This window comes from Haemaphysalis longicornis, unplaced genomic scaffold (assembly GCF_048455015.1).
Source record: "Haemaphysalis longicornis isolate Haplotype H1 unplaced genomic scaffold, Haemaphysalis longicornis Haplotype H1 scaffold_9, whole genome shotgun sequence".
Taxonomy (NCBI): domain Eukaryota; kingdom Metazoa; phylum Arthropoda; class Arachnida; order Ixodida; family Ixodidae; genus Haemaphysalis; species Haemaphysalis longicornis.
The window spans coordinates 53839622-53862961 of NW_027526460.1; the positions used below are offsets into that span (position 1 = coordinate 53839622).

The 23340-nt window shown below is 46.9% G+C and overlaps 1 protein-coding gene and 1 pseudogene across 4 annotated transcripts in view; one reads left to right on the forward strand and one right to left on the reverse strand.

Annotated features, from left to right (window-relative positions):
* Reps (RALBP1 associated Eps domain containing) overlaps positions 1–23340 on the forward strand; it is a 60519-nt gene that overhangs the window by 7094 nt on the left and 30085 nt on the right. For 2 of the 4 annotated variants that reach the window (XM_077682924.1, XM_077682928.1), the window contains 8 exons: positions 1374–1418; positions 5080–5183; positions 6550–6667; positions 7341–7529; positions 8239–8302; positions 16446–16630; positions 17191–17321; positions 22964–23056. In XM_077682924.1, coding sequence (XP_077539050.1) covers positions 1374–1418; positions 5080–5183; positions 6550–6667; positions 7341–7529; positions 8239–8302; positions 16446–16630; positions 17191–17321; positions 22964–23056 — 929 coding nt within the window. The remainder of the gene's footprint in view (positions 1–1373; positions 1419–5079; positions 5184–6549; positions 6668–7340; positions 7530–8238; positions 8303–16445; positions 16631–17190; positions 17322–22963; positions 23057–23340) is intronic. The other 2 variants (XM_077682925.1, XM_077682926.1) reach the window with 2 other exon arrangements.
* On the reverse strand, positions 11873–13924 carry LOC144151332 (uncharacterized; annotated as a pseudogene).

Here is a 23340-nt window from a genome sequence, read left to right on the forward strand (position 1 = left end):
TTTGATTCTCCCGCCAAATCGTGTGTTTTCGTGACGTCTGCCATGAAGTCATGAGGGTGGGTATTCAAACGAGCCTCCACTGCGTCATTCAGCTCTGAAGCCTTGCTTGCCGTCCGTCCTCCCAGATGGCGGTACCATAGTCAGCCGCAGACCGTTGTCCGCCGTTGCTTTGTTATTGACCATATTTGCTCCTGGCTTTTTTTTTTTTTTTTTTTTTTACAGTAGAAAGTAATCGTTTCGTGGAACACGAGGTATGCTCGACTAGCAGGGCCACTTAAGACGTCGCTTATGCCAATCGGCCAGTGTCGTGTAAGACAACCCCAAAGCGGCAGACTGCTGTGCAGCTAAAGCAAGCATAGTGTGCCCAGTACCAACAGCAGTACGTGTCAGTACTTCTTTGTTTCCGTGTGTTTTCATAACTTTCATTGTTTACCGCACCATTCTTACTGCTGTAAAATGAATATGCATGAACATGAATGAACAGCCACCACCCGCCGCAGTGGCTCAGTGGCTAAGGCGTTGCGCTGCTGAGCACGAGGTCACGGGTTCGATTCCCGGCCGCGGCGGCCGCTTTTCTGATGGAGGCGAAAAGCAAAAACGCCGTGTGTACGAGATTTCGGCGCACGTTAAAGATCCCCAGGTGGTCTAAATTAATCCGGAGCCCTCCACTACGGCGCGCCTCATCGCCTGCGTTGCGTCGGCGCGTAAAACCCTACAATCAGAACTTTCATTGTTTACCCCATAATGCTTATTGCTGTAAAATGAATATGCATTACATTTAAGCGAAAAAGCTCCTTCAGCAAGCTTATAAGCCCTGCCTAATTTGCGTTTGCTTTTGCCGGCCTCAGCAAATTATACAGCTGGAAGCATGACATCATAGGTTCTGTTGCGGGAAATGAGCTAGTGGGTCGCATGGCCATTCCCTTTTTTCCAGATCACATAGCTTATTTGAGCGAAATGCGCATTAAAAGTGGTGTCAGTATGATTCTAACGAGGCAGTCTTTCGAATGAACCAAACTTGTGTTTTGTCCTCATGGCCCATTTAAAGGCACAAGCAAGAACTAAGCCTGTGCTTATAACTTCTCACTGACTGCCCGTTTTTGGCTGCTACCCCAAGTACATCGCAAGGCTCTTGCCACGTCGTGTAATGGCGCATCAAGGGGGTGATTTGAGATCCACCCTTTAACCGTAATTCCTGGGCGATTCTAGCTTTGTTCCCCAAATATTGCCAAATCTTTCTAGCTGCCAACCCTTTCGAATAAGGCAAAGTTGTTGTATGTTGTCTGGGTGGTTCTTTAAGAGTGTAAGCTACTGGTTGTACTGCTAATTTGGGACAAGTCTTTCTATTTCAAGTGGTATATTTCGTTTTTCAGGAGTGGAGGTTCCTCTACCTAGGTTCCAGAGAGCCAATGACCATGGTAAGCTTTTTGAGTTGCTTGCTCTGGCTGATGTTGAAATTGTAATTCATAGAGGAGAAAAAAGGGAGCGCATATTTGGATAGAAGAGGAGGATGAGGAATGATGGCAGCCAGCAGTCATGTTCTGTTTGTGATTTGATGTAAACACAGTTCTCTAGATTTAACGGAAGTGGTGTTGTCGCGGCACAGTCGTTGCGACTTTATTCGCTGAAGGAGTAATAAGTTCGTGCCGGCTGCATTTGATGATGTCACTCTCTCTAAATAAGGTTTGGCAAGTGTAGCCAATAGGCGTGTACTAATTACTGCTTGAATGTGAACATCTTCAACAGAACTCTGTCTGGTTGGGTTTAACATGACCGCTTTCAGTAAACATCGTTGGTTGGTGTATTTGCCTCTTCCTCACTCATTACTTCTGCAGAAATTTTTAGCCACTATGGTGAAGCATATAACGATACATTTTAGCCCAGTAGGGTTTAAAGTTCGCGCTAAATTTAAGTTGTGTAAAATGGCCTTTACAGCCCCCAAGGAACAACTGAAAACTTTTTGCATTTTCTATGGTAATTGCTTCAAGCGAATTAAGGCAACGAGCTCGTACTACTTGCTAAAACAGCAGGAAAATTCAGTGCAAGCTGTGTTGAGTTGTGGAAGAAATAAATTTGTTTGAATTTGCTTTGTACTTTGGTTAGGCGGGCCATTTTATTAACGGCAGAAACGATCGCAATTGGTTTTTGCTGCAACAAGGAACTAGGAAAGTTTTTTGTGACATTTGATTCAGTAGCTATTTAATTGTGCATCTCGCGGAAGCGTAAACGAAGAATTAACTTAGTCATTGAGTAGCGACACTGTTGGAGCCATAAAACAAACATCAATGTGATGAGGTATCTGTTGATTCTCTGAAACCGCTACCTTCATTAGTAACCTGCGTAGTTTTTCAATGCATTCTTGGTTTATCTTTGCCTTCTAAAGCAGCATGTACAATCGTAATTCTGCCTACAGTCAGGGTATAGGCTGGTAAAAGTTGGTAATGTGTGCATTTACGCGTACTAACTGTAAAACTGACCATTTGGGGTGCTTCTGTTGTGGTGACTAGAGATTGACACAATGCTTGTAGACTTTCCATGTGTGTAGGGAATCTGTGTGTGAAACAGCTGGCCAAACTTTGTTGTCCAAGATATCTTTCAGCAGAATCTCAGCAACTGTACGACACAGAGGTTAGCACTTCATAGGCCCTTTGTTTCCATCATACATGATTGAGAGGCGTCGCAGGAGGCATCAACATTTTTTCTATTGTCCGAACTGGAATACAGGATGGACGCTGCGTCGATTTGTAAAATCGTAACACCGAGGGCTTTTGTGTTTTTGTTTGCTTATTTTTTGGGAAAACAATTGGCAGTTAAATAGTTGTGTGACCCCCTTCACTGAAAACCTTTAGTTCAGAATGGCTTTTTGCTCATGCACTTGTGTTTTCTTGGGGGATTTATTGAGATTGGTACTTTTTTCGAGGCATCACATAGCCAATCCATGCTTTACACGATGCACGGTAAGTGCCTTAATTAAGTAGCAAAGTCTTGGCAACTGTGCGACATAGAGCTAAGCCTTTTGTTTCCATCATACGTAATTGAGAGGCTTCGCAGGAGGCATCGTTTTTCCTAATGTCCGAGCTGGAATGCAGGACGGACGCTGTGTTGGTTTGTGAAATCGTATTTTTGTTTAATGTTTATTTTTTGGTGAAACAATTGGCAGTGAAATTGTTGTGTGGCCCCCTTCACTGGAAACCTTTAATTCAGTGCCTCCATTTTCTAAGTAAAAGAAAGGAACTTCAGGATATTTATTAAGTTTTTTTTTTTTTTTTTAGGCATTGCGTAGCCAATTGTTGCTGTACACGGGGCATCATAAGTGCTTTAATTTTATTTGAGGACCAAATTTTGGCTGCGGAAAGTTTATTCTTTCAACAGTCCCAGCAAAATGCCAACGCTTTGAAAACGGTGATATTATTTAACACTTTGTTTCATTTAGCATCGTCCCATGTGTGTGAAAGTTGCAAGGTAAAGGTGCTAACATCATCAAATAGTTTGGGAAAATGTTTTGTTGCCCATAAAAGTTTGTTGACGTAGAAATATGGTCTTAGCTAACTGCTTCACATGCGCCTTTACTGCCCTTCTAGGTGCCTGTACTAGTAAACGTACCAGGCTGCATGTGTATTAGCTTACAAGTTTGTTTTTGTGTTAATTCTTCAAGCCATCTTGCTCTTAATGGAGCTAAACGTACCGAGTTAAAGGGACCCAGAAAAGCCTTTTGTAAAAGTTACAAAAGGCCTTTATTGTCGCGTAGCACCAATATAACGATGCAATGCCGTTGGAATTATTGATCTACATTCAGTATTAGCTGCGCCAGAAGCAATTAAGTGCACCTCTCCCCCCTTGCCGATCGATTCCTCCTCCCTCTCTGCTTCTTTCAAAGCATCTGGAAACACTGGGAATAGCCATGAGACATCGCGACGCTCGACTTCCGTTCTCCGCTAGCTACATTCTTGCGCCTAGGCACGCGTCAATCGCTGCAGACCCGCCTTTGCCTCAGGATCGCGCAGGAAGGAGGAAGAGCAGCCGGAAGCCAATGGCAGTGACGTTGCCGGCGACCGACGATCAGCCGAATCAGGGGGGCGCCTCACCGTTGCGTCAGCCGCGATCGGTGTTGCGTCAGCCGCGGTCGGCTCGCTGCGGCGGCGCGCTCATCGGCTGAGAAAGGCGATCTTCAAAAATTGTTTACAAATTATCCGTAAAACATATGGGGCTCACACTTGGCTCAAAAATCCCCCGTTATGTGTTCTACCACCTGAATGCATTTGATTGCCACCTTCACAAAGCTTTTCTGGGTCCCTTTAAGTGGGTTAACTTACCGCCAATAGCCTTTGTTGGCCTGACAGTTTTTTTAGGCTACAAAGTTTTCAATACCAGTGGTGTAAGAAATTTATGGCTGTGTATTTTTGGGTTTCCCGCTTTTGCTTATTCAGGAAAGAAGAGAGGCAAGACATCTTGGGTGCGAAAAGTGGCTTAGCTGCAATTGTGTGTGTCTGTTGTTGGTGGGGGTGTTAGGGGGGGGGGGGGGGGGGAGGAGGGAGAGTAGGGGGTTATGTTTTGTCAGCACTTTTCTTGCATCTTTCGTTGGGGGTCTGTCGTCAGCATCAGGGTGTGTTGATCGAGCATCAGCCATTGTTATGTGGAACAAAGCATGAGGAAGAAGGGTGAGCTTGGGATGTTGATAGATGGCAGCAGTGCCGTGACAAACTTTGTGGGCTTCCTTACGAACAAACTTTAAAGATTGAGCTTAGGGTTCTGATAGAAGGCAAGCAGTACCCACCATGAAGAATTTCAGAAGTTCTTGACGGACAATCTTCGAAACAAATTGCTATGCCATCAACAGCAATGCACAGTTCCAAGGATAATGTAAAACTTTTAGCTGCCAAGTGCAGTTGTGGGCTAATAATAATAAGGCAAGTGCGACTAACAAAATGAATAACCAGGAGTTACAGTGTGCTCAGAAGTTTTACGTGTTCGAACAATGTACAAATTTGTAGTACCACTGTCGCCAACTATGCATTCTGAGCTGAGCTCGTTGCTTGAACAATGTGTCTTTCTCCCCTTTGCACTCTCCCATTTCCGTAGCTGGCCACGTGACTCAGCTGCCCCCACCTCCTCCATCTAAGGGCCACAACAAGGCGGCCAGGCAGCCCAGTCTGAAGGACCTTGAACTCTCACCCCAGCACCAGGTGGGGGCAAAACTTGATTGTGATTGCTTTGTAGGCCGCTTAAACAGGGTACTTGAACTGTAGTCACACTACTTTGATGATTGTGCCTCAAGTCTCGTCGACTTCTCTCCCTTGAACGACCTCTGTGGTATCCTGATCGGAGGTTAAAGGGACCATGGAGACCGCAGACAACTTTGCTTTATCCGAAAGATGGGGCAGCTTACACCTTGCTTTAATTGTGTTTGATGAGAAACTTAGCTGCAACTATTGAGGGGTTCATGTTTAAAGAGGCGGTATACAACGTGACCAAAGCCCTTTGACGTACTTGGGGTGGGAGCAAGAAGCAGGTAGTGAGGTTTGTTGAGACGCCGTTGTGTAGAAACTGGAAGTTTGCAAGTGCTGATTGAGAAAACCTGGCCGAGTTTTTCAGCGTGGGATAACCCTATGTTGCATAGCAGTGTAAGCATTGCTCTTGTTGCTTTGGGCAGTGAAAGTGATGAGAATTGGATGACTTGATTAGTGCGGAAAGTTGGACAAGTTGGTACTGGGATAACTGAGGCACGTTTCCTAGTGCAAAAAGTCCCATCTGCACTCTTCTTTGGTGTTCGTGGCTTTTTTATCAAGGAAACATAGATGGAGGCCAGACTAAAACAGCTTTTTTTTTTTGTTTTCATAATTATGATTACTATATTTTTGTTTGAGTATACTTTGTGTGATCTAGTCTATTATATAAAATTTTAAATTTTAAAAAGTTGGTAATTTATTCTTTACAGCAATTTTAGTCAAAAACGTTCTTGAGTTTCAGTAGCGAGCCCTTGAAACTATTTCTGTAATTGGGAAGCCAGGAGCTACCTGGCTTGAGCATAAGTTGTTGGTTTCTGAAATACGTTCATCCATGTAAGTTTGGTCGAATGCTCACGCATATTTGCAATCGCATCAGCTGCGATAAACACCATGAATACATCAAGTGCTCCAATGAAGGTCCTCTGTTGGTTTAGCATGTCGTGTCAAGTTGAGTGCCAGATGTGCTCTTCGAAGAAAACTTCACCCGATGTGATGTGTTCACGAAATGTCTCCCGTGTAGCCTGGTGAGACCTCTTAAAAAAACTCATAAACAGGTGTAGTCACCTTCAAAGCGGTATCATGACAATTTAATAGCTGAAACCATGCTTGGTGAGGCTTCACGCTGTGATGACAACCCGACACTCAAAGTTGTAAGTCCAGTGATCCAATGTCGATACTGTGCTGCTGTGTTAATCCAGAAAATTGACCCCAAAGCAGCCGCATAATTTGGCTGGCAAAATTTCTGCCTTGGAGGGAGACCATTTTGAGAACAAACTATTGCGGGGAAGTGATAAAAATGTTGTGGCATCTTTTTTTTCGGCAGCCGTTCGGTCAGCCTCCGGCCGGCTACCCACAGGTGCCGCCTCGGGAGTCTCGAGATTCCTCCCCCGAGGTCCTCGCGGGCGGTTCCGACAAGACGTGGACCAAGTTTAACCATGCGGGTACGTGGGTGGCATCTTTTTTTAACACTAGCCGTGCAAATGGTTAGGCTTGAAAGGTCTCGAGACGGCTTGAGTCGATCCGAGACAGCTCACGTCGACTTGATTGCGCGGGGGAGGATAAGCTTGTAGAGTGAGGAAGGGGAAGTGTTTGCTGACAGGCTTGTGAACAGCATGGAGGAAAGAAAAGCTTAGGGGAGGCCCGGACGTTACTTCTACTGAAGCCGGAACTGGCATTTTTGTAGGCTGCCCTTTTTTTGCTTGTATTGTTGCTTTCGCGACCTCCTCCACCTTCGCTTGCACCACTGTCGTCTGCTACGTCTCTGCCTGCCAACTCTGGCTACCGGCTGGGCCGTGCAGTGACGTAGGGCCTCTGTGGGCCAGCCTTCAGCGCCGTTGCGAGGACGCGGTTGCCAGCGATCTTGATGGAGGCGAAAAAATTACCACACTTCCTCCACACTTCTCCCAATGTGCCGGTGGCCAGCGGGGCCTCTCCTAAGCTTTCTTTCCTCCATGCTGAACAGGTATGCTTTGTCATCATGGGGCCTTCAATGAAAGAGAGGAAGGGTGGCCAGAAAATTGGGTTTGCATGCCATGTTTGAATAGATGTGGCGTTGTTAGACTTGAAAGACCTTGAGAGACGACTAGAGTCGGCATGAAACAGCCCGAATTGCAGGGGACGGCAGCCAGCTGAACTGGAGCCACTTCGAGGAGCACCGTCAGCTGCTGGGCAACGAGGAGGACAGCAGCGACCGGCACTCGAGCGACGAAGACCATGACATTTGGAGCATAGCGGACGACCAGCGCGACTACTACACCCGCCAGTTCCAGCTCATGCAGCCCGACCTCCGCGGGAAGATCACCGGTCAGTGTCGTCTTCTTCGTCCTGTGGTTTTTTGCTTTGAACAGTGGTGTACACACCGTGCTCTGATAGCAGAGGCCTTCAAGTGTTACCTCACCCCTGTGGCCGTTAGCAGATACACAAAAACTCCCGGGCCATCTCTACTAACGTGAAACCTGGGGAGGGGCGAAGCATGCAGTGTACAAGTGTATTCTTGGGGCCTTGGTGTTCTTGCCAACAGAGATGAAACCGTTGGAGGGTAGAGGTATGCAGGTTTGCTGTAAAAGTCTCTTGTCTTTGAAGCATGAAGCTGTCTAGCATAAGGCGTAAACAAGTGTCCCGGTGTTTTCTTAGTATGTATTACGAAGCACTCCAGCGCTAGGTGTAAGCGAGTGTCCTGGTGTTTTTGGTACGCGTTACGCTCTAGCGCGAGGCATAAATGAGTTTACTGGTGCTTCAGTACGACGACAGGAGACGCTAACAGCCCCAGTCTCTAAGGGGCTTCGCCCCTGAAAGGAACTTGGAAGCATTCTGCAGCCAGCTCATTTTTATTTCGAGCGAAAATTGTTTTTCTGCATGTTTTCCTACAGCTTCAGACCTCAGAAACATAAGTGTGACAGCATTTATAAAACCAATGTCAAAGCAAGAATCCATGCATTGTGCGGGTTGCACAGCTGCTTGATACATATAGCTGAGGCAGTGGCCAATGGTGCTGTGTTGTTTTGACTCCCAGGTGCTGTCGCCAAGGAGTTTTTCGAGAAATCAAAGTTGCCCGTGCATGAGCTGTCAAAAATCTGGTGAGTGACGGCTTCGGCATTTCTCTTACATCATCCTTTTTCGTACTGAATGTACTACTGTATATATTTGCGTGCAGGCCACACTTTTATTCTCTCGAATTTGGCAGGGTGCGAATTTTCGGGCCGCGTATGCGAGCAACACTTTGTCATTGCTGAGAAACAAATTTTGCTTGCACCTTTCCAACTTTCAGCTGCTATGCATTGCAGTCTTCTTGACACCTCTTGATGTTTGCAGTTATTGAGGGGGCCATGAAGACGGGCAGAACGCAAGCTTGGTTCATTTTAGACTGCTTTGTCCTGGTAGCTAGGATACGAAGTTATCATCAACTTCAAACGAATAACGGAGATATTAAGGAAAGACAGATGAAGCAGTATCAACTCCTCAGCCACTTTCTATCGATTTCTCGATGACGTCACAGAATCTTGTTTGTGTCATTAGCGCCCGCGGACCCAAGCCACTGCAAGAGACATGACTGGGTGATGGTAGTGGGGCCCAGCCCATGGTTCCATTTGATCATATCACTTGAACTCTGATGTTTAGTTAACACTTATAACTATGTTTTTGTGCTGTCCCATATTATGTCGCTCCTTCCCATAATACGCTAACTATAGCACTAAATTCGAAAGTTTTTAATGTTCTTTGTGTCACCCTCCCCCCTTTCCCCAGTTAGGAAACTGTCTTTAGTGGCTGGGCTGAAGCTGAATGAAACAAAGGCTAGTACTTTCAAACTGGAGGCCCCTTTAACCCCTTAAGTGCTTTATTTTTTTTAGAATTTCCCGACCAAAAGTGCCTATTTTTTTTATTGCTGATTTCGAATCTGATTGTACTAAAAAGTAGCTAGTCGATGTTGAAAAAATATTTGTACCCCACAGTTAGTCAAATCAACACAATAAAGTTTATTTCTGAAGAATACATAGGAAATCAGCTACCTGCTGCTAACGAAATTAAAAATTTTATAAATAGAACAGTTGCAAATGCCACATCTTTCTTCACTTGTGTAGGCTAAGCACCTTTGCAATAGCAGGAGTGCAAGGAATACCCACATCTCTTCCTTTGTCACTGGTACCCATTTTTTGAGGCAGGAGTGATCACTGGGAGGAAAGCATTTCAACTTTTCAGCCGCTTTGAGATTGGTTTCGTCTACCACAAATGATATAAGTTCATCGTCCAGAAACTGCTGAATATATTCCATAATGTCACCCGGCGATGACAATATGAAAGTCTTGCCTGGAATGGCCAAGAATGGAAAGCGATGAGGCTTCACAGGAGGATTGTCCACATAAAGCAGGATCCACTCGCGAGCACTTGCGATGTTCGCTTCCCCGCTGTCTTCGTCATCACCGGAGGAGCTGCTCAATTCACCGTCATCGCTGTCTTCACTTTCAGAGACAAGATAAACATCTGTATCCGAATCAGCATCACTTGAAGAAGATGATGAAAATGAAAAGCTTCTTTTTCTAGTTGACGGGCCAGCTATGCATGGGTCGGCGCCACCGCACGCCATCTATTCATACAAAAAGCGCGCCTTGCCGCAGGAGAAAACTAATTCGTCGAGTAAATGCTGCCATCTAGTGGATGGCACGCAATCTAAGCCGCAGACGAGCACTTCTCGTCCTGAACAGTATAGGGCAGTACCTATTCCGCTAAGACGAGCTCTGCTCGTCCAAAGCAGTTTGGTGACAGTTTGGGCAGGACGAGCTCTGCTCGTCCAAAGCACTTAAGGGGTTAAAGGGGTCATGACGGCAAAATACAATTTTGTTTAATTTGAAAGAACTAAGTCTCAGTACCTTTCTCAGCTCCATTCCAGACATGAAAGACGTTCTCTTAACCAAAAAAACTAACGAATTATATTGAAAAACTTCCAAATTCGTGCTCCCGTTAACAAAGTATATTGAAAAAGTGACACCATCTTCCAGGGCCGTACCCAGAGGGGGGGTTTGGGGGTTTGAGCCCCGCCCGAAATCTTTCCCAGGCAGCACGTAAACAATACTTACTGTTGCTTTCAGCAAAACTACCCCCTTCCCAAAATTCATAACCCCCCCCCCCCCGAAAAAAATTTCTGGGTACGGCCCTGCCATCTTCCCGTAGGGGAACCCTGAGTAGTATGCAAAGCAGCCATGGGGTCGATTCAAGTGCCCATTAGTTTTCAGTTCGTCGTTTCCGTTAGGTTGGGTACGTAGGTACTGTTATATTTACAGTTTGGTTTCCATGGTAACTACCACATTTTTACTTACCAGAACTACGAAATGGGAAATTGCGTTGAGCCCATGGCTGTTTCGCATACTACTCAGGGTTCCCCTACGGGAAGATGGTGTAATTTTATTAGATGCGACAAGACTATGTCCCTCCCTTGTTGTTGTTGCGCCGTCCACACCCCCACTGCGCATGCTCGGCTTGCTGAATGCCCGGTGGTGTCTTACCCTTTAATGGCCCCTGGAGCGACAGTGTTGCCGGTGTCTTCCTGCGCCGGCCCGAGATGAGCCGAGCATGTGCAGTGGGGTTGTGGATGGCGCCACAACAAGGGAGGGACATAGCCCCGACCATGAGATGCTAGAGCGACAGTGTTGCCGGTGCCTTCCTAGGCCAGCACGAAACAAGCACGCTACCCCTTAAGGGGGGACACCCCTCTTAGAACTTTTTTTTTTATTTATAGACCGATTTGCATATAAATTGCATGGTTTATGTATTTCAGCATGCTGATTCTAAATATGTTATCTATTTTGTCCTGGAATATGAATTTTTTAAGATATTAGCAAATTTATGTTCTTTGTTTGGAGGAGAGTTATTTCCTAAACAAAATAAAGTATAAAGAAAATTACCATATAGAACTAATCTAGAGTGATCAAAGAGTGCAAAAATGAAGAATGAGTGTTCTAGGTCAATTTGAACCAGAGTTACAGCAAGTCAAACGTTTGCGTGTGAAAATGCTTGTTTGGATCAAAAATAAATCGCCACTTTTCTAATTTTTTAAAACTAATAATTATGCATAATTTAGCCTGATTGCACTCTCCAAAAGTGTATCTTTCTAGTAAAAAAAGAATTATGGCAATAGCACCAGTAGCACCAAAGATATCGACCCTCCAAAATCGCACTATCATGAAAATTGCAGTTTTGAGAAAACGAGGAAAAACGTTTCAGAACTTTTCCAAGGAGTTTACACACACATCTAGCATATCAAAATGATCAGTTGTGATCAGGGAGTGAAACAAAACAAGAATAAATGTTCTCCACCAACCTGAACAAAAGTTATTGCATGTTACATTTGCAATGTAATGCGTGATTTGGCATTTCCGACAGATTTTTTTGTGGAGTTTATTGTATAAAGCTAACCACTTTATCTTGGTCCTGTTGCGCTTGTAGAGACTTTAAATCCCTCATAAAAAAGAATTATGATAATTGCTACCTTGTAGGGCAAGAGATTTTAACTCCTGTAACTGCTACAACATGAAAATATGGGGCTGCGAGAAACAGTTTCACAGTATATTTCACCGAAGGAAACAAACATGAAACTTTTGAAGTGTGATTAAAAAAAACCCCAGGAGCATGGGCAATGTGCATCCTGTCATGGGTCTGTGAGGGTCACAGTCTCACAGTATATTTTGGCAAAAAAAAAAAAACTTGAAACTTTGGAAGTTTGACAAACTCGGGAGCACAGACTGTGCACATCCGGACATGGGGCTGTGAGCGTCACGGTCTCAAGAAGATAGACGAAAAGTTCAAGTGCAACTAAAAAGCCCCTGGAGCGTAGTCGGCGTGCATCCCGTCACGGTGCCTTCTCCTCACGATGTTGGCAATCCCAAGGGAAGCTGCCCGCTTCTTAGCAGAACCCGTGCTGCGACGCAAGTCCTTTTCTTGTGCTCTCTTGGAATTAGTGACCATAGCATTCATGTTCATCTCTCCCAAGATTGCTGTAGCCGCGTGCTTGTTGCCAGTGTTGAAGCGCAGCACAGCTTCGGCAACAGCGGCTTCAACGGCAAACAGCGACGAGTGCTGGTCCTTGCTGATCAGACTCCAAATCACCGAGTGGAAGCTCTCATTCGAGTTCTGGGTCTTCCCCCGCACACACCTCTGCAGCAGGCTCTTCTCCGACAGGCGCTTGTAAACAGGCAAAAGTGCTTCAGCCACGTCACTTGGCAGGTTGTAGTTGTGCTTAGGCTGCGGCTCTCCTTTAGCTGTTGCGGCATTGTGACGGCACCAAGACTGCTCACCTGAGGGGCAGAAAGTGTGGTTGGGGCTGCCATCAGTGGATGTAACGTGATAGTATGTAGCCATCACTGCCCGGTGCATGGCATCTACGTCACCCACGTGTGACTTCAGTGCTCGACCATAGTACAGGGCTAGCTTGTCAATAAGGTCAGCTGTTAGCCTCCCCCGGCCACCAAGGCTTCACTTGCCTGCACCTCTGTGTGTTTGCAACAAGTTGCGTGCCGCCGTCCGCATGTGCTTCTGCACATGGTTTATGCAGTCCTCCTTCTGCACTTCGACATAGCCGTACACTTTTGCATCCCGAACAGCATTGTAGGTACGGCTGTCACCATCACAGACGACGGTGGTGTACCGCAGGTTTCGTTTCTGCAGGGACCTTTCGAACAGCATTTTCCCAGCCTCCACCTCCATTTGGCCTGCTTTGGAAGAGGTGTTTTTTTGGCATTGGTGGCTGGACTTCCATTTGTCATAGTCCTCACTGCCAGGCTTGGGGCCATTTTCACAGCCCAAGCAAAAGTTTGAAAGAACAACATAGTCCAGCACATAGCCAGTGAACAGTTCCACCACAGTGCCGACACCTACGTGCGAAGAATGCCCCCGCGTCATCCACGTGCCATCGTAGCACACGGCAATGTTTCCCTTGTGTCCAAAACACAAGTCATCGTACACTGCCGCCACTTCTTGGGCGCACTGAGTCATTGCGGCCTCGGCTGCACGGGTGGCAGCAGGCTGAAAAGTCTTTTTCAGATGCCGCTGAAACGTCTTGTTGTGCAGTCCCCGGCGGGATAACCCCATTGTGGCAAAGATGTCGTTCATCGCTGTTTGGCCGTTCCCGGTCGATATCATTGCACGACCAGCTAGCAGGTTCACCTCAAAAGGGTTGCACGTCTTTCCTCTGTCAACCCTCGGCGAGCTCCACTCTGCCGCGATCTCGCCGCAGTTCACACACCGCACAGACAGCTTCGTGGCAAGGCCATAATTACGCTCGCCACTCACCAATTCTACACGTCCATTGCATGTCTTGCAACTCAAGGCGTCGAACAGTGTGTTTAGAAGGGCCATGTGCACAATTCCGTACGAAGGCGCGTCGTCTGTGGCCGACGTTGCGGAGGCACCAGCGGGCTCGGTGAAAGGCGTCGTCTTTCGCGTAGTTGCCGGCGTGGACTCGAGCCTATCAAGAATAGCCTTCTCACGCGCACTCGCTTGGGCAATGTCACTGGTCGTCACTGGTCGCGAGTCCATTCTTACGCGACCGGAGTTCGCGCAAATCGGCCCGCTGTCCTCGAGTTGAGTCGGTGGAGCTCCGTCGGCCGAGACGCTGTCAGCATCGGCGGCATCGGCGGCTGGTTGCTGATAAGGCGTAGGAAGCGCCAAGGTCACGTCGGTATCGTGTTTCTTGGGTTTTGCTCGCTTCTTGCCGTATCGGTGCAGAGAGCGGAACTTTTTAGCACCCCCCGGCATGATCACCTCGGCGTGGTTAGCGTGGTCGGCTCCCAAACAAGATGGCTACACCAGCGGTCAGTTTTTCAAAGCAAGTTCCCGGGAGCCAACCAGAAGGCGCCATTTTGGTCACGTGCAAAAACCGGCCAATAGCCGCTCGCGCTCGCTCCTATTTTTGCGTTTGTTTTGTTCGCGCTAGGGACGGGTTAGGCTTGCATTTTGCGCGGTAAAAAAAATTTGAAAACGCGCTCTTTCGAACCAGACCAACAAAGCCGTGGTGAAGCGCGTAGTTTCCGAGATCCGGGCGGCCGAAGTTGGCTGCAAATTGACCTCAATTTAAAGAGCTGTGGGTGCGATATTGCATTTTTAAATCGCTATAACTCAGCGAATACTTCATGCATTCGAATGAAACTTCGCGCGTAGGTGCAGAAGGGTGTTCGAAACCCGAAAATGGGGCAACTGAAAACTTGATTTTTGGGCCGATTTTCCGAGTCTAAGAGCCGTGTCCCCCCTTAAAGGGCTCCTGGAGCGACAGTGTTGGCGGCGTCTTCCTGGGCCGGTGGATAAACGGACAACGGACGACGGAGCCGAGAGCAAGAGATGCTTTGCATCTAAAACTTCCAAATTCGTGCTACCAGGACGTATTATGGGCAGGAGTGACGTCATTTGTGCCAGCACTGAAAGCATAGTTATCAGTGGGCAAACTGCCCGTTAGCATTCAAGTTATGCAATCAGATGGAACAAAAGGCGCCACTACAGTCAAGTCCACTTATAACGACGTTTATAACAATATATTGGATATAACGATGAACAACTATGGCACTGTCCACCTTTGTATGCGTTCTGTGGTAAAAGAAACCCCTTATTACAGTGCGCCAGTGCCGCAATATCGGGTATAACAATTGAATGCGAAAGTGCGAGCTCCCACCAGCTCTCGGTGCCCACGGCATGCACCGCAAGCCATGATGCGCCTCCCCTCTGCCCCTCAGAAAACAAGTCGACTTCACTGCTTATGTGAAAGCGAGAGGAGGAAAACAGCTTTTCTTCTGAACCTCCCTCTCAGTGCCACCGCTTTGGCATTGTCCCCGCGTCTTCTCACGAGCTCACACACTCACTGGCACATTCACCTGTTGGGTCACGTGTGTACCACTGCGAATTCCACTGGTTGCCTCTTCAACTGCTTCCAATTTGCCATGGACAGAAGTTAGGGCCGATGGTTTAGACACGTCCGAGTGCCTCACTGAAGAGGCAATTGTGCGGATGCGTCCTGCGGACAGCAGTGAGGGACGACTCTGGCGACGTGCTTGAGCAGCCTACCGTACTTACCCGATTCTAACGTGCACCCAATTTTTCAGGCAAAAAACCAAAAAAACTTGCACCTCCAATTGTAATGCGCACGGAACTTTGTGAGCAAGAAAAACGAATGCGAGAGAAACGAGTGATTTATTTCCTGAAGTAATCTCACTCATCTCTCTCCTCGTTTCTCTTCGAAAGCTCCTTGTCACTTTCCGCTGACCACAACATCTCGTCCTCGGTGCTGTCAAGCGCATTTGCGATGCCACACTTCGAAACGAACGTTCAACCATGGTTGATGGGGTCGTGCCTACGCCTCGCATGCCCACCCCGCGAGCTGCCCGGCCAACCACTCATTGTGAACGCTTGGGAGCGCTCGTAAACTGTGGAAGCGGCGCACCTTCGTTGCCGCTGCTGCCATTGCTGTGATCAAGCGCGCAAGTGGAACAATTTGACGATTTGTGTGAACGCCAATAGAAAAGCCTAGGTGCCTAGGCTTCCTGCATCTCAAAAATCGTTGCTAAAAGCTTTGGCGCCATCTTGAGATGGCGATGGGTGGGACGAAATTACAGCCGTTTCGGCAGTTTCTGTTTTGTATCCGATTCTAACGCGCATGCGATTTTTCTGCCTGTTTTCGCGGGAAAAAAGTGCGCGTTACGAGTCGAGTAAGTACGGTACTCAGGTCTTACAGGAGGCCCAACGTACGATACAGTCCCTTAGGGACTTCGTTTCTGCCAAGGACCTTTTGTTGAGTTAGGTGAAGCACCTATAGATGCTCTTGAAAAAGATGTGTGCCAGCTTCGCATGAAGCAAACAAAGCCCACCGACTGTGGCATCTTTTCTGCAAATAAGTAATAGTGTGACCTTGCTTGCATGCGAATAAAATGTAAGGACTAGACTGTACAATCGTCCAGTTACGTGCATTAGCGATGGATTATTTCAGCGGCCACCAATCGCACACACAAGATTCTGTGACGTCGTAGAAAAGTTGTCAGAAAGTTGATAGAGTCGGCAGTGTTTTACGTGTTTTCTTTAATATCTCTATTATTTGTTTGCACTTTTCGATAAAATTGGTGTCATTTTTATTGGGACAAGGCCGTCTTTCTAATGAACCAAACCTGTATTTTCGTTTTCATGGCCTTTTTAAGATCCTTCGAGGAATGAGTGGGGAAGGGTGTCGTTCTGATGCCACACCTGGTGCAGGCAACTGTCGGACATCGACAAGGACGGTGCGCTGAGCATTGAGGAGTTCTGCACGGCCATGCACCTGGTGGTGCTGCGTCGCAACAACATTGAGCTGCGTGAGCCCCTGCCTGCGTCCCTGGTGCCCAAGCTGCTGCCCCCCGCCCCCCACAAGGGACCCCCAGTGCCCCCCACCGCCACCGACGGTGAGCGATGGTCGCATTTACCGTATTTGCGCGATTCTAACGCACACCTTTCTTAAAAGTAGCCTTTGAATGTGTGTGCTCATTACAATCGAGCTCAAAACCGAAATCGTCTTCAAAACGGCCAGCAGCACTGCCGTGGACCCAAACTCCTCCCAAATTCCAACCCGAAATTCGACCTGCTTCAGTTTCAATGTTAGCAGGAGCTGGCTAAGCAAGTTTACGAGGGATTTTTGCTGCCGCAGTTGTTTGTGTCAAATAAAATGTCTTCCGCCAGGTTTGTGGTGTCATGTACTTTACATAGGCGTGGTAGAATCAATGTCCAATTATATTGTCAAATTTTCCTAAGTAAGCTTACCTGCACTTTGCAAATGCAGACGCATTATAATTGTGCAAATATGGTACCCTTAGGTGACTCTGCATCCCACCAGGAGTGCCTGGCTTGTGCTTATCTTGCAACATAATATCGCTTCGTGCATAGCATTGCAACAAGCTCAGCCTGCTTTGGGGGGCTTTTCTTTCAACCTACAACCTGGTTTTTCTTCTTGTGGTGGCCGCTGCAGTGGTGGACGCGGCTGGCTACCCGATGCCCCCACCGCCACATCCCGTTGGCAGCCAGCCAGGGCACGTGGCCAGCCCCAAGGGCCACACCCCTCCCCCGTCGAAGGAGCCGCTCTCACCGCCGAACAAGGAGGTGAGCCACCTTCCACCCCTTGGCAAGGCTGCATGCCCCCTCACGGCTTGTGTCTGTTGACTGTATGCGTAAAGGGCTTCCTTGTCTTGGGGGCAGATAGAGTGTACACACTCGTGTAGTTGTATGGCAACTTACGGTGTTGAGGTCATGCGGTTGTCTTTATTTGCTACATTTGTATCTGCAGTCAGTGCAGCGGCACGGAAGCTTCGCAGCATTCAAGCGATGTGCACATCGTCTGGAAAGCGGGCAAATTTATCTTTTTCTGTGTTTATGGGTGCCTGGAAAGTGCAGTCCTTACACGAGGGTGTGTGGCATCTGCTTCACTGATGGCGTTGGCAGGATGAGGGGCCAGAATTTTGAGCTTAAATGCAACTTCGGCTTAATGCTTGCAATATGTGCCCCTTTAGTCGAGGCAAAAGAAGGGGGAAACTTTGTACTTGATTTAGAAAGTGTGGACATCACACTTGACGCACACTAAACATGCATGGCTCAAGTGAAGTTATTGTTAAAAAGAGGTTTGACGTGTTGCCCTGATGCACAAGAGCATTCCTGCCAGGAGGTCACTGCTTTCTCTGAAACCGGTCTTGTAAAGGATACTGCCTCTCTCTCTCGGTCTATTTACCTATTTGTTTGTCTCTGTGCGTATGCAGTTGTTTTATCTAACCTCCCATCCTTCTTACCTCCTTTAAGGAAGTGCTCTGGTGCCAGTTATAGCTCTACTTTTATCCTGTCTTGCCTCATAATTAACCTTTCACCCAGGGCAACATGCATCATCAGAGTGTTTTTATTCTTCATGTAAATGTTTCTATTCTTCATGTGCCTGCACTGTTGTACCGGAACTGCCGTAGCAACAGCATGGGTGTGTGACGGGAATGTACGCCCTGTCTAATAATTGTAAAGTTGGCTTTTTTGCAAGCTTTACTCCTCAACATAGTGGCGACTATGTTAGTTACTTAATGCAGTGGAACTCTGGTTATTTCTCCCCGGTTTTACAACAACCCGGGTTTTGTGATGGACGAGTAGAGTCCTGGCAAAGTCCCCGTATAAACAATGCATAAGAACCTCTGTTGTCCAACGCGATGTTATGCCTGACCCGCATTATCCGACGACTTACGCAAATGGCACGACCGATCAGTGGGTGAAATGAAAGTGTCGCAGGCCTGTTCTGTGGACCATGAGCCTGATCAATCGGTTTTTAGGTCGTGCTAAGGCATAGCTTCCTTCTCCGTCTCATCTTTCGTTTCCCTTCCCTCCAGCTCCTCTGCACAATCGCTTTCCTTCTCTCCTCGCTGGCGTCTCTTCTTGCTGCGCAGCAGTCGCGGGGCAGTGTGCAGGTGTTCATTTCTCCCGCTCAGCAGTGAATCGCCAGCGTGGTTACACTGACACTCTTGGCTTCCGCATGTGTTTGTCGTGATCGCATGTGCCCCGATTCGCACTGGCTGGCAGGAATCGCGGCAGTGGACTGCGGTGCAAGATTTGTTTAAGGGGGGACGCGGCTTTCAACTTCGGAAAAATGACCAAAACATCGTTTTTTTGAAACCCGCATATTCGGCTTCTATGTTTCCTATTCTATGCGTCTGCAAAGTTTTTACGCTGAAAAGCGCCGCAAAGTGGCATAAAAAAATACTTTTGTCAGGCGCGGTGACAAACTATCAGCGCAAAAGGGCGAAAAAACGGCAATTTTCGGAGCGCTCTATCTCCGCAGCGGTGCCACCGGGCGCGGCCATTTTGATATGGTTAGATCGGCCGAGCGATCGTCTTTCCCGTTCCGCTCGTCTCTTTTATCTTCGTTCATTCACAAACGCACAAACGGCAAAAAAGAAACGACGCACAAACGAAGCTAGAAATAGATGCTGAAGCGCTATTGGTCCTCCGGTCGGGGCACAGAACGACGACCCTCCTGATTGGATGTCACGGGCGCAACGCAAGATGGCGGCCGCCTGAGCTGCGTAGCGAGCGGATCGAGTTCATTTTCGCCGCTTCGCTCGGCCGAGTTTCTGTTCAATCTGTGGTATTCAACACGCACGTTATCGCGATGGGAATGCCTGAGATCGCGAGCCAGATTACGGGAAGTTGTGTGGCTCGAAAGGAGGAGGTCATCGAACGCTTCGTGGTGCGCGCGACTCTACCGTCGCCAGACCCCGGAGGGTGACGCGGTGTGCGCGCTTGCGATAGCGGTTCGTGAAGTGAACTTTTAGTCGGGTTTGCGATGTTTACACGCTTGGTTATTGCTGTGTTTTGACTGTGGACTCGCTAGCCTTGAGAAAGAAACGGTCGACGCGTCAAACGCGCTGGCGCGCACGGCATAGCCGACGTGCATTGGAGCAGCACATGACTGGGCAACCGGTTACGATTGAACGCCAGTAGTTGTAATTAATGCCTGCGACGTTAGATTTAATCTTAAAAGCGACCTGACCAGCCATATCAGGTATAATTAAAGTTCGATATGTCGCGGTAAGCGTGCGCTGCGATGAGCGCGAGCCATATCGCCCGTATTGCGCAATGTTTCCCGTGCACTTGTAATTTTCATGAAAACAGGTTTGAGTTAGTAATATAGGAATAAAAATATGTTATCTGCATTAAAAATGTACGTTACTGTCGCAGCATTTAACAGTGATTTTTTAGGGAAATTATTGATACCATTGCTTAGGGCATACTGGCTTTGCTGCTAGAAATATTGGATGCCTTGAATGTCAAAAGTATTAAAAAAATATGCTCTTGCATTGAAGTTGGGAGTTATGCAGAATACTCTACCAAGCTTCAAAGTAGCTCATTTTCATCCTTGTGATATGCAAACTTTTGGCAATGAACACCTGCACGTATGAGTACTAAGTTGCTGTGCCAGGCAAGATGATAAAACATAAAAAAAAGCCAAAAATGTTCAAATTTAAGTTAAAAAAATGCTCAACTTGTTGCCATGGTGACAACACTGCAAAAGGAGGCTGTTCAGTGCAATACAGCCAACCAGCTAACCTACTTTGCATTGAAAGCCCATTGAAACCCATCTCCCCCTTCGTTTGGTCTGCAAAGTGGGGTATGTACTCTTCACGGAGGAGCTGAAAATGATGTTTTCTGGAAAGAAAAAGGCTGTAAAAGGCACTCCAATTTCAAGGCAAGGCATTCCAGAAGCCCCATGTTCAAAAGGACATGAAAGGCTACAACCGTGACGACTTTTGATAAGTGAAACCTATGTTGCAACTTCGGAAGCCGTTTTCTCAAAACAGTTTTTTTTGCTACCTCCGTCGCTTGTACCAGGGATTTTTTTGTGACCGCTGGGTCTATTTTGATTTCGTTTCTTGCGTTACATTCCTTGATAAACAGTTCAGGTCGTGACACTCTTGGTTTTCCAGATTTGTTTTTTGTGATTTTTTTATTCAAATAATCGTTCACAGTCAACATGCCTATTGCACATTAACCTCTAAAAAAATGAAAACTAAAAAACATTGTGTTGTAAAAAAAAAATTCTAAAACTGTCACGACCTCGTCCATTCATTTGGGAATGCAAAGCACTTCGAACAAGTTTTCTATCGTATTTTATAAGCCGCTCAAGCTCGGTACAAGCGGAACAGAAAGAAAATTTAATACATAAAAAAGTTATCAAAATATTAATTTGAAATTTTTATGGTGTTATCACGGAAGCATTTCCAGTTGCTGTGCCAATTTTCATCAAAATCCACAAAGAAATAAAAAAGTTGATTTTGAAAGCCACGTCCCCCCTTAATACAGCGTAATTTGCACCTGTGCTGCATTATTCTTTTCACATTTACTTTTTTCAGTGATTGGGGTTTCTGAGCATGGAAAAGCATTAGGTTGTAGTATACATTGAAATCTCTTGCAAATTTGTTGCGCGAAATTGTATTTATAGGCGTAATTGTTGTTGTTAGGATTTTACAACGCCCACGTTTTACGACCCTTTTTTATGGCCCCAAGAAAGTGGTATGATCAGGGTTCTACGTACAATCTAGTGTCACTAGATAAAGTTTCAGAGTATCGGCACTCTGTTTCTTCTATTGTTTCATGCTGCCGGCATGATCATTGGTCAGTTCGCATCGTGTGACGTTTGTTTACACTGTGACGGTTCATTGGCGCCGCCATTTGGTTGTTTGTGTGTTTTAGTCGGTAAACTCTGGTAGACTTACCTTGTACTTCCTGCTTTGCAGCTGCATGCGACTGACGTCGTTCTGAACGCGAATCAAAGTTAACGCGTGTTGCAGCATTTCAGCAGCAGAAGTGTGTCTCAAGATGCTGTTTTGCTGCATTGCCGGCAATGTTTTTAACGAACGACCTGGTCGAAGTTAGTGGTGGGGACATAGATGCGTCAATCTCGCAACACTGATAAACACCAAAATGGCCGCCCTTGCTGACTTGCGTGCTGCAGTGGTGGTACTCTGTGACCTTATCTAGTGACACTAGTGCAATCCAGCCTTCTGGAAGTTTCGCGTTCCAACTTTGCATTGAGTAAAACTAAAATGAGCTTTTCCACCATGTTGAGTTGATAACTACATGTACTGCAAAAGGCTTATGTGTGAGCTAATGATAATACAGGGGTGGAACTGCTGTCGTGCACTGAGCGTCAAAATGGGGCTCAAACATCTGGTTTCGTTTTCAATGGCGTAAAGCTGCACATAACTGCGCATACTTGATTTCACAATAGCAACACAAAGTGGAATAACTTAGGACAGTTACAACCGCGCGCAAGTTAGGTGCAAATCAAACCTGAAAGGAAACTTTGATCAGAAACCTTTTCTCCCACAGTGGTGTGTTCATCATTATCAGCCTATCTACGCCCACTGCAGGGCAAAGGCCTCTCCCGTGGATCTCTAATTATTCCGGTCCTGTGCTAACTGCGACCAATTTACCCCCACAAACTTCTTCATGTTTGTGCTGTGTTATGGGGAAATAAAATACGGAAAGGATTTTGTAGCTCTTTAGAGATTGAACCTACTAAAGAAGTTCGTGAGGATAGAGCACATCTCGCCAGCACATCTGAGGATGCGGGCGCTTGGTGGTGAACTGCACTTAGACGGAACAATAAGGAACACAATGTGAGCAAGTTTGTTTCGTGAAGTTAGGCTAACTTGTATATTAATTCTCTGTGTCTCTCGCATAGTCGATCTGCTTACGGCTCGATAATTGCTGCACTTGGGCAATTGTTACGCCACTATAAAATTGTGCTAACGCCGTCTCTTAAAAGTGGTACTTTTGCCTGCTCCCAGGATTCCTCCAGAAATTGTGTGGCAGTTCCACCCCCGTAATAATAGTAATACAGTAACACCTCGTTACAAGACACTGTTACAAGAGACACTTGGTTATAAGAGACATTTGTATGAAACTGGTTTGGTTGGTTTTCCTATTTTTGCCATGTTAGCAACGTTGCATACAAGAGACCTTGTTTATAAGAGACATGTTTTCCTGTCCCTTCGGTGTCTCTTGTAACGAGGCTTTACTGTGCAATAATACACTTCCGGTGGTTGTCTGGTGCTGTTGCGATGCAAAACTGCTGAGGGTGTGTTTCTTGTTAACCGTAGCGCCATTAACAGCATCTGCAGCAGCAGCAGTGTGGTGTGGCTTGTGCTGTTTTGGGCATGGCCACGGCGGTTTCTTCTCCTCCCTCACCCCTCCCCTCCCTCCCCCCTCGGCAGTGGACCAAGTTCAGCGACTCACCCACTAGCACTGTGTCGTCCCCCAGCATGAAGCCGGTGAATTTCGATTTCTCCACGGCCTCTGTTGAACAGGTTGCCGCTTCTGTGCTTCTCATTTGTTGTCCTCTGAGCAGTGGGGGGGGGGGGGGGGGGGGGGGGGGCTTGCTAAGTGACCGTGTAGATGTCGTCGTGCTTGGCATGCTGCTTTTGAGTTTTGGTTTGCCCTTGTTCTGGATCTGTAATGGGCTGCACCTTGGCTGCCTCTCTCTGGTGTGCAAATGCGCATGCTTTTATTTTAGCTTTTAGATTGCCTTTAAGGTGTGTAATACTAGAACGACCTGGAGCAGCAATTACTCAGCTTTAATGAGATTGTTGCG